Source organism: Mus caroli, chromosome 1, assembly GCF_900094665.2.
Source record: "Mus caroli chromosome 1, CAROLI_EIJ_v1.1, whole genome shotgun sequence".
NCBI classification, from domain to species: Eukaryota; Metazoa; Chordata; class Mammalia; order Rodentia; family Muridae; genus Mus; species Mus caroli.
Genome location: NC_034570.1, coordinates 35,282,840 through 35,297,982, shown reverse-complemented (window position 1 = coordinate 35,297,982; position 15,143 = coordinate 35,282,840). Strand labels below are relative to the sequence as shown.

The 15,143-nt window shown below is 44.4% G+C and overlaps 1 protein-coding gene across 1 annotated transcript in view; it reads right to left on the bottom strand.

The window, feature by feature from the left end:
• The window catches only part of Slc9a2 (solute carrier family 9 member A2), an 84,344-nt gene extending 72,235 nt beyond the window's left edge, over positions 1-12,109 (bottom strand). Inside the window, exon 1 of the mRNA XM_021161822.2 lies at positions 11,271-12,109. Coding sequence (XP_021017481.1) covers positions 11,271-11,565 — 295 coding nt within the window. The 5' untranslated portion in view covers positions 11,566-12,109. The remainder of the gene's footprint in view (positions 1-11,270) is intronic.
• Positions 12,110-15,143: the final 3,034 nt, after the last annotated feature.

Here is a 15,143-nt window from a genome sequence, read left to right as displayed (position 1 = left end):
GCAAAGAGAAGCCCTTTGGACTTGCAAACTTTATATGCTCCAGTACAGGGGAACCCCAGGGCCGAAAAGGGGGAGTGGGTGGGTAGGGGATTGGGGGGGTGGGTATGGGGGACTTTTGGGATAGCATTGAAAATGTAAACGAGGAAAATACCTAATAAATAAATAAATAAATAAATAAATAAATAAATAAATAAAGAGATTCTGAAATTCCAGATGTGTGTTCCAGTGTCAGCGCTCATAATGCATTCTCCCACCTTGCTCTTCCCATCCTACCCAGCTTGGAGTGTTGCTAGGAAACCATATTACTCCTCACTCTAGACCACCAGCTGTTTCTGTGTTTTCTTCTAGTTAGCTTTCACAATTACCATGTGAAGGAAGCAGGCAGAATGGCCACTGTGGTCTGATTTTACGGTGATGGTCTACCCTGGTCAAAAGAGATGAAAGTGTCATGCATGAGTCTCAAGGACAGCTTGGTGTCTCCAAGGAAAGAATGGGTAGATCAGCTCCACCAAGGGGCTCTGGAGACCACAGGTGAGCTTATGACACCATTGGTCTTTGAGGTTTCTGGACATTGGCTGAAAGTGATCAAATCTCTACATGCATTGGTACAATATATGCATACACTTACACACATCCCCCTGTACACTTTAATTCATTTCTAGATGGCAATGTAAATGCCGGTTAAACTATACCATACTATACCATACCATAGTGTAATGATAACAAGAAAAATATCCATTCATATCCCAGTGTTTGATATAGATCCAGGACTTCTGTAGTGTTTCTGATCCATTGTTTCTGCACAGAAGCAGGCCCCGCAGACACCGAGACCAACCGGGAATTCAATACGCCTTTTCTTCCAAGAAGAGGGCAGAGATACACAGAGAGAATGATGAACTAATTGTGGCCCCAGGTCAACCACTTGCCAGCTGGGGTGTCTGGGGCAATGTAGTTAAACTCCCTAAACCTCATGTTTTCTTCCGTGTTTTGAAACTCGGGATGACATTTTTGTACTTCTATGAGAATTGAGCAGCACTGTGACCATTTAAGTAAGCGTGTAGCCAATGGCTGGCTGAACTAATGCTGTGTCCCGCTGAGCTATTATTATCTTATGGATGAGACTATGAGAATCTCATCCATTTCTTCCTTGCACTGGGGCAAGAAAAGACAAGGCTGGTCTCACTATAGTGCTCAGCTTTCCAGCCACGGGATCCTGGGAAACCAGTTCAGGAATTGGGAGTAGTAGTAGAATTATCCCTGACTGAGACACAGAAATATGGAAATGGAGCTATTTCATGGCCCCGTGGTTGCCTGAGGTACTTTACATGGAAAAGCAAATCGTGTGAGGGTGTGGTAGCACATGTCTGTAATCCCAGCTGGAGGCAGACGCAGGACAATAAAGAGTTCTTTGTGTCTAAAGAAGAGTCAAGGACGGCATGAATTACATGAGACTCAAATGACAAGAGCAACAGCAACAAAAGAAAACCTGTACATATCTCTAAAGTGGTTTTCTACAGAGATCCAACCCAGGTTCTTATTAATGGCTAGACGAATGAATGAATGAATGAATGAATGAATGAATGAATGAATGATCTACCAATAAGCCACACAGCCTGAACCACCCTTCAGTATAAATTTCCAAATACACTCATGCCTTTCTTTCCTTTCTTTTCAGTGTAAGCATCCTTATCCCCACATGAAGAAATAATATGGCATTTGCCTGTCAACTGTGAGTCAGGCAGCGTCATGTGGAGCGCTTAAAGAAAATCACCATCTCTGTCTCAGGGATGAGCGGAGAGGTGAAAGAAGATAAAGACACCTCCAAACAAGGAGTGAACTTTATACAAGAAGATGATAAAGCCTGTGACGGGTGACAGACACAGTAAGGAATTACTTCAGGAAGCACCTCAATTATGACTCACTACTTTAAAAAGACTTAATTGCAAGTGAGTAAGCCATAGTTGTGCAGGCGCCACTCAGGACGGCAACCCTCCCATGGCCGAGCATCGATTTCAGAAAGTAAACACACACTTCTCTTGGGTTCTGTTCCTATTGCTTTCTTAAAAAGGGAAAGCTTTGTTAAAAAGTGAAGGCTTTGTTATTCACAGTATCTTCACATTGTCCAAATAGACCTAGTAAGCATAAGGGACAGACATATGGCCCACCTTTGGCAAATCAAATAGAAGACCCAAGGAGGTAATGACTCATCCGAGATCTAATTCTAGAATGGGACCATAGAACGGAATTAGCCCTCTCTCTGATGTGCTTCGGGGTATATTTTCCTCTGTCATAGCTTCAGCTCACACAGGCAAGGAACTAGAAATACCAAAACAAAGGCAACAAATCAAATTCTGCAGGCCCAACCGTTTTGAGTGAGAAAAGAACAGGTATGTCTTCTTAAAAGTGAGAAACCATCACAGCCTAGCCATTAACTTTAAACAATGTGTGGAAATCTTTCTGTAAAGGCAAAATTTGTCAGTGGGGGTGAAGGCACTTGCTGCTTGAAGATGCAAAACTACTTATCCTGAGTCCTTGTAACTCATTTAAACTCGGGTGGAGAGACGAGACTCTATACTCATCCTCTGAACCCCACACATGTACCATGCACCTAGTCACAACACATACCAATCAAACACGCACACACACACACACACATTAGCGAATCAGCTAATTACATTTTTTAAAGGCTATTTCTTTTAAAACCCTCATACAAACAATCATCACAATATTAAACAATACAGATGTAAACAAATCCTCCTCTCAGTACAAATGATAATATCAGTGCCTGGTTACCTGGGTCAACAGAGAAGATAATGCCCAGGAGATATCGGTAGGTGTTTAGGTCACAGTAAGCCAGGGGAGTTCCAGACAGAGCTGCATCCAGGTCCCCTGTGCTGAGACCTGATATTTTAACACCTATTGAAAACAGGTAATAAGACTTTACAAGTTGAAGAAGGACTCTTGCCTAAATTCCTGACTCTCAAAGAACTACTTTGTCCTAAATTAAAAAAAAAAAATAGCACCAAAAGAAAATGCCTGTAGCCAAGGGAAAAGGAGAGGAAACTGGACAATTCTCTGTGGCTCTGGGCCAGGAAGAAACTTAGCTGTGACAGAAAGAGAACTCACTTTATCTATACAAGAACATTAACTGGGAAATACACACTGAAACCCACCACCAAAACAAAACGCTGAGAACCATTTTGTATGAACAAGTTAGAAGGTCCACAGACTCAACCAAATAAACATGCCCTGGTGAAGCTAAGCTCACAGTAGAAAAAAAATTACAGCCAAGATAAGGCATAAATATCCAAAAGGGAAGTTCTGGAGATGCAGTCAATGGAGAATTTACACCCCCAAATTAGGGAGAAAAAAACGGAATGCTGATGGAATCTATAACATGAATGTAAATGAATAAAAACAACAGGAAGAATGAAGAATGAAAATTAAGCAGTTTGAAAACAACATGAGCCAAAGGCAGACAGACATGAAAAGGGAACAGAAATGTTGAAATGAACATGTAATTAAGATTAAAAGCCTAGCGTGTAGACTAACTATCAATTAAAAGTGTACTGTGGGCAGTATGGTAAATTGGAAACAAAAACATTAGTGAAATACAAAAATAAATGACAGAGAAAGGAAAACAGAAAACAAAAATTTTTAAGGCATGTAATAAATTCTATGGGAGAAAAAAATCACATAGATTCTGAAGGACACTTTGAGACAGCAGCTGAATAACAGAAATAATTACACACACACACATATACATCGCACACACACACCACACATACATACGTGTATGCATACATACATATACACACACATGCACACATACACACGCATGCACACACACATACACATGCATGGCTGCATACACACATGCACACTCATGAGCACATACATACAGCACACAAACACACACTCACACATGCATGTGTGCATGCATACACACACACACACACATACACACACACACACACACATACATGGCTGAAATTCAGGTAATATAATGGACCAAAGGAAAGAAGGCAAAAAGCAATGGCATTTATCTATCTGATGAAAATAACTCAGTATAATTTTCATTACAGACTATAAACAAATTAATGACATTTTCAAAGGGCTAGGACAGAGCTCAATAGAAGAGCACTTGTCTAGAACTTACAAAGCCCTGGGTAAAACCCATGCCTCCAAGAGAAATAGCTTGAACAAAGCTAGAGATCAAGGCTGTCCCTGAAGTATTCACTGACGAGTGTACACACGGAGAAGGGAAATAATATAGAGGGAATAGGTGGAAGCGACCATAAAGAAAGCATGTTCAACACATTTATCAATCTAAACAAATGTTACCTATACAAACTCCTTATGAAATAATTTGAACTTTGGAATGGGATTTTAAAAATGTATAACTCTCAAGTATCTTTGGGAACAGGCGAATAACAACAATGGAAGCAGCAAATGCTATGTTTGACCGAGTGGGAAGAAGAGGGGGAGGCCAGGGAGGAGACGGGGCAGTAATGCATTTGATAAATAAGAAAGATGCTGCAAAGTCAAAATATTGGGGGGAAATAAAAGAAAAACATGGAGTAAAAGCACAGATTAAAACGAGCCCCAATAAATCACTGCAATAAATGTAGTAACATTCCTGATTTAAACTGCAGAGATTTCAATTTTTAAAGACAGAAAACCCAGTTATGTGGAGTTTAATGAGGCACATTTAAATAAAAAATGATATGGCTGATTTCCTAGTAATATATAGGAGAGGTGGGTGAGCAATATGGATATGACAACATCTCTACAGAGAAAGGATTACAAAAGTCATTTCTATTTTGAGTAACAACAATGATACAAAAGATCAAATTTAACCGCAAAGGAAGCTGCAAAGGAGGAACTCAGTTGGAAGAATACTAAGTCAGTATCCACCTAAGATACTGAGATGAGCCAGATAAAGTCAAGTTTAACAGAATTACATATAGCCCCTCTTAGTGGTCAATTCTACACAGGTCTGATAATGTAGCCAAAACACAGTAACAGTATTGAAGAACTAAATGCCACAATGTATACATCTTGATCACGCGCGTGCGCGTGCACGTGTGTGTGTGTCTGTGTCTGTGTGTCTGTGTGTGTGTCTGTGTGTGTGTCTGTGTCTGTATGTGTGTGTACACATTCATGCCTGGGTATGTGCACAGCACATAGCACTAATACTTTTACTTTCTATGCTCTTCTCACGTTCACATAGAAAATTTAATTTTAAAACAGCCCCTCACTAAACTACACAGAACACAACATTGAGACTATCGTAGAAGTCATCAGCTTAACATTCCAATCAAAATGTAATTAATGTGTATGAATTTAAAAATCAAAATAAAATGCAGCTGTGGGGCCGGAGGGATGGCTCAGTGGTTAAGAGGGCTTGGTTTTCTTGAAGAGGATGTGGGTTTGATTCCCAGCATGTGCATAGAGGTTAGCAACTAGGAGACTGTTCAGGAGATCCGGTGCCTTCTTCTGACCTCCACAGGCACCAGGACTCACATGGCACACATACATACAGGCAGACAAAACACTCACACATAAGATAAAGTGAAGAAATCTAATAAATCTCATAAGCAAATGACATAAATCTTGGACAAAACAGTCTCAATGTGTTTATCATTATGATTTTTTTTAATGTGGGAAGATGACAGTGAATGTATGTATATCAAAGATGACAGCAGGCCTGAAGTGGGTCAGAAAGGAGTGTTTCTCTTGGTGTGTGTATCACTACCATGCTAGGAAGTAAACTTTTGAATCACGACAGCTGGCAGGGAGATTGACATTTAATAATTTTACTTTCTAAGATATTTCTTTGACCCTAGAGGCTAAGCATATTGTGATATGATCCAGTGATATGAATAAATTCTGAATTATGTTTTATTTGTAATGAAGATTAATACATATAAATGTAAAGTACAACATATCCTAGCTTTGATGAGCTCAAGAAAACTCTTATATTTGAGAGAGAATGAAGACAAAACAACTAGGCGTTCCAATAACTAAGGTAAGAAACTTATTTTGCCCACGTTATTGGGTCATTTTAGCACAAGAACATGTTAATTTGGAGCTCCGATGATCATAAAATGCATGTGTTTGATACATAGTTAAGACCACAGTAGTTGTGCTTCCCATTATTAGCAGTTTGGGGGGGTTGTTTACCCTTGTGAGGTGGAAACTGCCATAATATTGAAAAAATAAACCCAACAGCAGATGATCTAATGACTAAACAGATAAGCCAAAGAAAACAGGAGTAAGAAGCCACAAGAGTATAAGCAAAGGCTGTAAAACTGGAGAGCTGTAAGCAAGAGGGATTGCTTTTAAAAATACAAGAGAAAAAGTAACTTTGATCAAGATGATGAGAGACAAGAATAAAGCCATTAAGAATAAAAGGGGCGTATCAATCCAGAAGGAGAACTTCAAGGTCTCTATTAAAAAGTCATTCTCTAAGCAACAGTAAAAGTTCAAATTATATAAACATACAGGTGACTCAAAACTGACTCAAACAATACACAGATAAACCGAATAGCACTATGTATGACTCTTGACATTAAAACAACAGAATCATCACCCCAAATCTAATCTATTCATATAACAAAACTACCAAACTTACAGGTAAGTTTTTATAGCCCTACAAAGAAAACACTTGTGTGTGTGTGTGTGTGTGTGTGTGTGTGTGTGTGTTTTGGGGGCTTCAACGCACATGAAAATTCTACAAGAACTAAGCACCACAATAATGGTAAATAAAATTATCCTTGTTAAAGTTGATAAGAAGTAAGATTTTCAAATGACAAACAAAATAGAAAACAAACCAAACAAAAACAAAAACAAAACCTGCTGTTATTGTCAAGATGAGAACACTGTGACTCTAATGTCCTGACATCATCTTTATGATGCCTGAATTCATCTTTAGAAAGAAATGAAAAATCTACTGCCTTCCTTTTTCAGACTGAAAATATATGGGTGACCCTGAACATATGTGGTGCTCTTAAGAGAAAAGACCCTGGTCTGCTCTGTGGGCATTATTAGGTCCGAGCACACGGTGGCAGGCACATGGGATGTACAAAAGGAGATGCAAAGACCACGAACTCCATCCCGCCCCTCTCTAGATAACACACCAGCTTGGGACAAACTAGACAAAACATAAGGTAAGGGCAAGGAGACATATTTTTCAGAGACAAGGATCTCTAAATCCAAGAACATACACAAATTTTGAGACTCATGCTTTAAACTCAAGGCAGCCTGAAGCCCAGAACAGACATCTTCATGAGCCAAATGGTTTGCCTTTCAAAAATATCAATAATAATAATTAATAATAATAATAATAATACAATGTGCCCGCCCAGGTACCAAAAGTAAATAAAGCACCCTCAGTGAGCCCCCAATGCTGTACAGGGCATACAAGGAATCCTGGAACAAAGACCAGACAGAGTTCAGTTACTTTAAAGATTAGAGACAGTGCTCTGTCCCTGAACCCAAACAAAAGTAAAATATACAGCCACATTCACTCAGGTTAGGGCAAGTGCAGCCCTCAACGGCTGGCCCAGTTCATGAGAGAAAGCAACACAGACAGTGGTAAGCACAGGACCTCAGCGTCTTCCTCTAGATGCCTCTTAAGGTCAGCTTAGAACTATATCCTTGCACATAAGATTCAGTAGGCAAAGGGTGTGGAGTTTTCTGTACAAATAAAAAGAGTCAATGCATTGTGAGAAGCGCATGCACAGTGATGCTCTAGAGTGTCCAGACAAGAGGTCCCAAGGCAAAGGTGACGAAGTGCTTTGCTTCAAGATGGGCTAAAATCAATGAACTTTTTTTCTTTTCACTCAGCTAAACTGTTCTACACACACCCATCTCATCAATTCTACAATCAGGCTTGCAGGACATTTTATAATTGCAGAACTACATCTCTAGCCAAATAATGAGGACGTTGACTTTTCCCCCAATAACCAGATAAAGCAAGGAGAAGATAAGTTGACTTAGGCCTTGTGTAGAACAAGATGAACAAGTGTGCTTTCAGATTTGTAAGAATACTTCAAGACCTGGATCAATGCAATCTAGATAGCCATTCTAAGTTCACCACTGGTATTTAAACCTCCTACAAATGTTCTTAGGTGCAGCCTGTTCATCCTTGTTTAGATTAATCACTGGGAATATTTCTCCCTGTTCTCTGAGCAGGTAAGTCCTAGCACACCAGGTACTTCCATTAAAATGCCCCAAACAGAAACCATGCTTTCTATATGGGCTGGCATTTGTGTTGCCCCATAACCTTATATTTCCATGTGTGTTCAACTCCATCACCTTTCCCAAATGTGAGCAACTTAAGCTACCTGTGTAAGTGAACCGCTCCCAAACAAAAGTCTTCAAACACAAAAGCTAAAACAGAACCTGTTTGATTTTGAAATAAACCTTGCTATTAAAAATCAAGTCTTGCAAATAAATAAAAACATCACTTGCGGACAGTAACCAGACCCAAAGTCTATACAGCTTAATGAACTTAGATACAGTTGGAAATGACGTTAGACACTGAAGCTGAGCAGTTACAATGTGAATGGGTTTATTTTAGTTCTAATTCTGCATGGACACTTTGGCCTTGAAGATAGGTAAGTGCATACACTATATTTGATACATAAAATATAAACATTAAGCACAAAGCTCCATGGTTTCTGTTTCAGAACTTATTTTCCTGGCCTGTGAAGTTGTTCTACCGTACCTGGGCAGGTTTGCTCAAAGCCAAAGAGAGAGTAGAGGGTTGGGGAGGGGCAGGATGATGCTGGAGAAAGACTTGAGGGTATGTGGAAAGAAGACTTCAGTATATCTGGGTATTTGCACATTCCTTCAGGGGCAGCCAAGGAGGCAAGAGAAGGATGGGTTACAATATAGAAGAAAATAGCAAAGACTCCAAACAACAGATTTCCTTTTTAACTTGAAAATTCCACTTCCTGTTCTAACATCTATTTCTTTCCCTTTACATCAGGGAGCCAATGTTGACTTGAATCTCTCTCTGAAAAAGAGACAAGCATGGAGTGCTGTCATCTCTGCCCTGCCCTCGTGGCCAGAGAAGTACAGAATCCAAGGAAAGCAAATGGACTAGGAGGATACATGTGCAATGTATTATAACTTTGGTCAAATCTGGCATTGTGAGGGCATAGTGGCCTGTGAAACAGAAGAGGGCTAAGACCATGGTTAACAGAGACATGAAGGTGCCTGTGTGCAAACTTTGACTCACACAAGCATGGACACATTTAACCAAGTTCCACACAGTTAGGATGACGGTGTCCATTAAGATGACTGGAATGCCACAGCTGGGTTGAGAGGACTCCCAAAGGCCACCCAAGAGAACAAGAGCTCAGGAATAAACACAGAAGGCAAGAAGCACAGAGACAGCAAAAAAAGGGCCACCTAGCACTGTGGCTCTCTGGAGCACTGTGGCCATTGTCACCAGCAGCACGCCTGCCTTGACAACCAGGATTAATGGACAAACCCACTCTCCTCTAATCCTTACTCCAGAACACTCTTTCAGGGAGGACCAAAGATGAGGCATCAGGCCTTCCTCCGGCCTAGAACTGGGTCTCTCCACCCACTAGCAAAGCTACCTCATGTCTCAGCTTCCTCCTCCCCAAAACAGGGTCATCATATCTATCCAGGATGAAGGCTGTGAAAATGAGGGATAATGAACTTAAGTGCCCACTAGCGGCTGTTATTAGTGTAATTAATCTGATTAAAATAATCAGGGGTAAAGAACAGAAGAGGGTGTCAGAGCAGAAAAGCAGTAATGGGAAAGGTCACAAATGCAGCCCTCCTGGGCTCTGACTCAGGCACAGGCAGGGATCCAGAGGCAAGCTACCTGTGTGCATTTGGTGGGTCCGACTTTGTCGGTCATAGTATGGACTTTCCAGCTTTGGTTTCCACCTCTAGCTGCACATCCCTACAGGGCAGGGATGCTGTGGGAGATGATGTAAAGAGAGAGCATCTCAGGCTATTATTAGAGACCATGAGCTTATGTGGCTGTTTGCTTGATAGGGAAGCCCATGTCCCTTATACCATTGCTCAGATGGAATTAAAACATGCGCAGCTAGTCGGTCATACCAGAGCCAGCAATTCCAGACTGCAGAGTCATTATGTAGCGTAGAACACCTTTGCTTACCACCATCACAGACTAATAGATTTAATCTAACCTCGGAAGTCAATGCCAGGCTTAGCTTGCAAGTTCTACACTCTTACAAACCGTCCCTGCCACCTGCTTAGACCCACCCCTTTTCCAGTCACACTTTTTGTTTCTCTCTAGAATGCTGTTTCCGGTGAACAGCTCACACTGACCAGACTTTAGTCATCCTTGAAAACAGGCTGTATAAGTCAGGCCAGGATGTGACCCCTGCATCTCTCCACAGCCATATTGTGTTTGCCAAGGAGTATTTCCTGGGTTGTAACCATCGATGCCTCACCCTGATCATCAGAAAGGGTCCCTAGAAAGGCTGAGATGTATGAAAAGCTGCATCCCACAAGGTAAATGCAAAAGCATAGAAAACACCACGTTCTTCTGATCTCATACATTTTTAACAGTACAGCGATAGTGAATGTGCCTTAATACTACATACAGAGTAAAATGGTGAGCGTGCGTTATGATGAAGTGATCAGGCTAACAGATGAGAAAACGGGCTGAACTTGGGGATGGGTTAATTATTTGTGAATAGCTGGTCTCCCTGGCTCCAGTTACCTCTAAAGAAGAAAAGGCTTTCTAGAGAGTGAGGAGCCCAGAGAGCCCAGAAGGAAAGAACAGGGCACTGGTATTGTAGTGGCAAGCATTTAGGTGTCCACAGTCTCAATTTAAGCACCTCATCAGTCAGGGCATGAGGAGGGTCTGTGTTCTGCCAACCCCATCCAAGATCTTGCCCACTTCCACTCTCCTCTCTACTTGTAGATGATATACAATCTAGCTAAGCCCTGCCTCACTTAGCAATCAAGTCTCCCTCAACTTTGGCACAGAGCTGTCAAACTTGATGCTCAAAGCAGAAGTCCACAGTGGGTCTCTCTGCTATGGGTCAGTCTTTCCCAGCTTTCCAAGGCCAGCGTCGGATTAAGAACAGGAGATCTTTCAACCACAGGAGCTAATCTGTCCGTCCAAGGCTGCCTTGGTGCAGGAGGAGCTGGCCACTATCTGAGACCAACTACTTGCCTACTTGGCGAGTCACCCACCAGGATCCCCAGTCTGATCGTTCCCGCCCCCACCCACGGGTACAGTTCCTTACCAATCTTGGCCAAGGAGGCCAGTAGGATCCACAAAGTGATCTCGAAAGGGATTTGCACGTGGGGGTAATCCAGGGTGAACACGGGCAACCGACTTTCCTCGAACGGCGTCGTTCCCGGGGCCACCACACTGGCAGGACTTGGCGAGTTGGAGCTGGCACCCCTGGCCCTGGGTGCGTCCAGCAGGGTCTCGGCCAGCGCGCCCGCCGGCACTGCCACCTGCAGAGACAGCAGCAGCAGCAGCAGCAGCCAAGACAGTGGCGCCCGCACGCTGTGCGCGGTGCCCCGGGGGCCCATGGGGTCGGCAGCTAGGAGCGCAGCAGAGGACGCTGGTGTAGGGATCTGGGTTCCCTCAGAGCATCGCGGGGGGGGGACAGCACTACTAACTCAACGGGACTGCGAGAGTACCACACCACCGCCTCCACTGGGTCGGGGCCCTGTCGCCAACAAGCTCGGTGGGTGTGAACCTCGCAGGGCCCGGAGGGGAGCGAGCAGCGACAGGAGGCCACTGCACGGTCCCTCGGTCCCTCGGCCGCTCTCAGCCTTGCTCAGCCGCCCTCCGCCGCCGGCCGCCCTCCCATGCCTGGCAGCTACAGGCCCTGCCCGGGGCGGCCCGAGGGCGGGCGGGGACGGGGACTGGGGCGGGGCGTGGCGGGCGCGGCGCCCCGGTGGCGGGGCGGGAGGACGCGGGGACCCGGTGCGACGCGCACCTGCCGCAACCCACAGTCGACGCGGGGGCGAAGGTCGCGCCGCTCTCTAGCCCGCCCGCGGACCAAGAGCCGCTGTCCCTGGGAGCCTGGGAGCTGTGGGTGCACTAGGTGCGCGGTGCGCACGGTGGCCTGAACTGTCCCCGCCCCGGAGGCAGCGTCGGCCGTCCATCAGGGCTGGGACCGACGCGACCCACGCGTCGCGCCCTGCCCCCTCCCCCCGCAGGCTCCTGCAAGGAGACACCCCGGGGCGCTGGCACGCGAGGAGGCGCCGCGGGCTCAGGCAGGGAGGCGACGCCGGGCGCGGAGGAACTGGGGAGCCTTCGCCACTGCAGGGTCTGCAGAGACCGACTCACCGAGGCGAGCCCCTCGGGTCCTCGGAAAGATGAGAAGGAAGAGCTGCGCTTCGCTCCCCTTGGGAGCAAAGCACCTTGAACACAGCCTGTTCTCTGCGCACCGAAACTCCCGGTTGAGAACTCAGCGCTCCCACGCTCTCCCAGAACCCTTGTCTTTCCGCTTTTCCACTCCTTGTAACAGTGTGCACTCCACTTTTCTTCCCTCCCCCAGCTTTAGGGACGAAAAAGTCTCTGTTTTTAGGCTTCGAGGTGAATCTGTCTGAGGGCATCAGAAACATAACTATTTCATGGAAAACCAGTGATTTGCCTAGCTTAGACGGACTTGTTCGGCTAATTACAGGATGGACTGCGGTTTGGAAAAGCGGGATTCTCCCAGCGCCAACTGGCCCTTCTCCGAAGCCCGACCTTCCGCAGGGGCATTGCCAGGTGCCCTGCCTGAGATCCCACTGTCCCGGTGTCCTCACGGTGAGAAACCGAAAGGAACCGAAACCAAACCATCTGCCTCCCAGTTAACCCACACGGTTTCCCCTAAACGTATAAAATAAAAATTCTTATCTTTTCCACATGGTTCCGGCTCTTGTTTACACACCCCTCGGTCTGACACAGAAAGTTCTAACAGAATCTGTGAGATGTCAGTCAGAGGAGGTCATCTGAATAGAGGCAAGCAAGGAACCTTTGAGTCTGGGAAAGGCAGGGACCATTCTAGCCCGAAGTGGAATGAGTCTCAGGGTTGATACAGAATGGGCACAGAATGTCGCTGTTGATGTATCAGTTTTCCGGCTTTGGAGTGGAACTGCCTGTGAAGATTCTGTTTCCTTGTAAAGATTTACTGAATCAGGCAGAGCCGAACCCTTTTCCTCCCTGCTGGGCATTTGCATATCAACGACTGATTCCCCCATCTCTTTTCTAAGAAAGGACTTGTTAACTAAGTGCTTTCTTTCTCGAATTGCCTTTCTCTCCAGAAGAGGCGCTGGGAAAGCACTTTCACTTGAATTTTTGGTTATCACAAATACCGAAGTTGGGAGAGAGAAACTGTATGTTTTACAGGTGAAGCACTGCACACACACGAACACCCTTCTAGATTAAAGTTCTAGAAGATATCCACACCCAGGCCTGACCTTGCTAAAGCTGGTTCCACCCCACACTACCAATTTTAGATTATTTATCAAATAGAACAATGAAGAATATTTTAGGGGTCGTTTAAGAACATAACTCTTAATAGGATGAAGTTCTGCGGAGAGTAAGCAGCACACAGTCGGACAGTTATTCTTAGATGTTGTGACATCACAGGAGGGCAAGCACACAGTCAGACAGTTATTCCTAGGCATGAAATGTTGAGAATGACTGTGCATGGTAGGATAAATGACATTCCACATCACTGTCTAGAGTATCTACACAGGTCATAGAGGCTGGAGTCACTGTCCTTTGTAAATCTCTGCTACTGCAAAGACTAATCAGTTTTTGTAAAACTTGGGAAAATCTTTTTATTCAGTTTTGTGGGTGATAGAAAGGAGTTAAAGAGCAACCTGCTGGGGCTGGGGAACTACTCAGGCCATGTAGAGCCAGCATGTAGACCTGAGTTTGAATCCCAGAATCCATGTGGTAGTATCATACATTGTGAGCCCAGTATTCCTCTGGAGAAAGAACTGAGGCAGGGGAATCCCAGGTACTCCCAAGCCAGAGAGAAGTGAGCAGGAATAGACCCCTTTCAAACAAGGGACAAGGTAAGGACCAACAAATACCTGAACCTGTCCTATGAACTTCAGCCATGCACCACACACACACACACACACACACACACACACACACACACACTTTCATCTTTTACCCAAAGCAAATAAAGAAAGAATTACATGTATCCTGTTATGCTTACATCTTAAATCTGTCTCAGTGTTCCATACACTAAAAGCTGGTCACTCAGAGGAGTGGTGTTATATGGCTGTGGACCCTTAGGAGGTGAGCCCTAAGTTAGGTCATTGAGGGTAAAACCTTGAAGAGCATTTTGAGGCCCTGGCACATCTCTCTGTCACTTCCTGGTCACCTGAGGTACGTAGTTTTCTCTGTCATGTGTCCTGTTGCTTTGCCACAGGCCACAAAGCAATGGCATCAACTAACCCTGGACTGAATGCTCTTCACTGAAGGCTAAAACAAATCTTTAATCCTTTATCCTTTTCCTTGGTATGGTGTTTGACACAGTGAGGAAAGTTAGGGTGGCTTTGTTACCATTGGCTTGGCCATTTCTCCAAAGGGTCGTATGGAGGAGCTCAGCCCCTGAGACCTCTGCTTTCAGCTGTACCCACAGAATGACTGAAAGCAACAGTAAGATATTGTCTGGACTAACTTAAAACGTGTTAGTGGCTTTTCCAGTACCATTTAAAAAGACCACAATCTTCCAATGATTTTTCCCAGTGACCTGGGTTTCTTCCTCCCACTCCCCTTCTCTGACCCCCATGTTCTATGAACGGTCTCACTGCTCCTCCTTCAGGGACTTTGCTCATTCTGTTACTGGTACAAAGGAGCAGCGCCTCACATTTTGCTGAGTCTTTTTTGAGGACTCAGCTCGAAGGTAAGTGACTTCACGAAGTCTTACCTCACACTCACACTGCTTTAACGCCCTTAGCAATATCTCTTGTAACTTCTCAGAGACTGATCACTGTATTTTCCAGCACTATGTGGCTCTCATAAGAGTGTTGACAAGTGATTGACCTGCTTGATGCAATTTTACTCTTGGGTCCAAGCGCAGGGTGAGGAACATGAGATTGCCACACACGTGCCGGAGCAATACAAGTATGGTTTGACAAGAAGTCTTGAG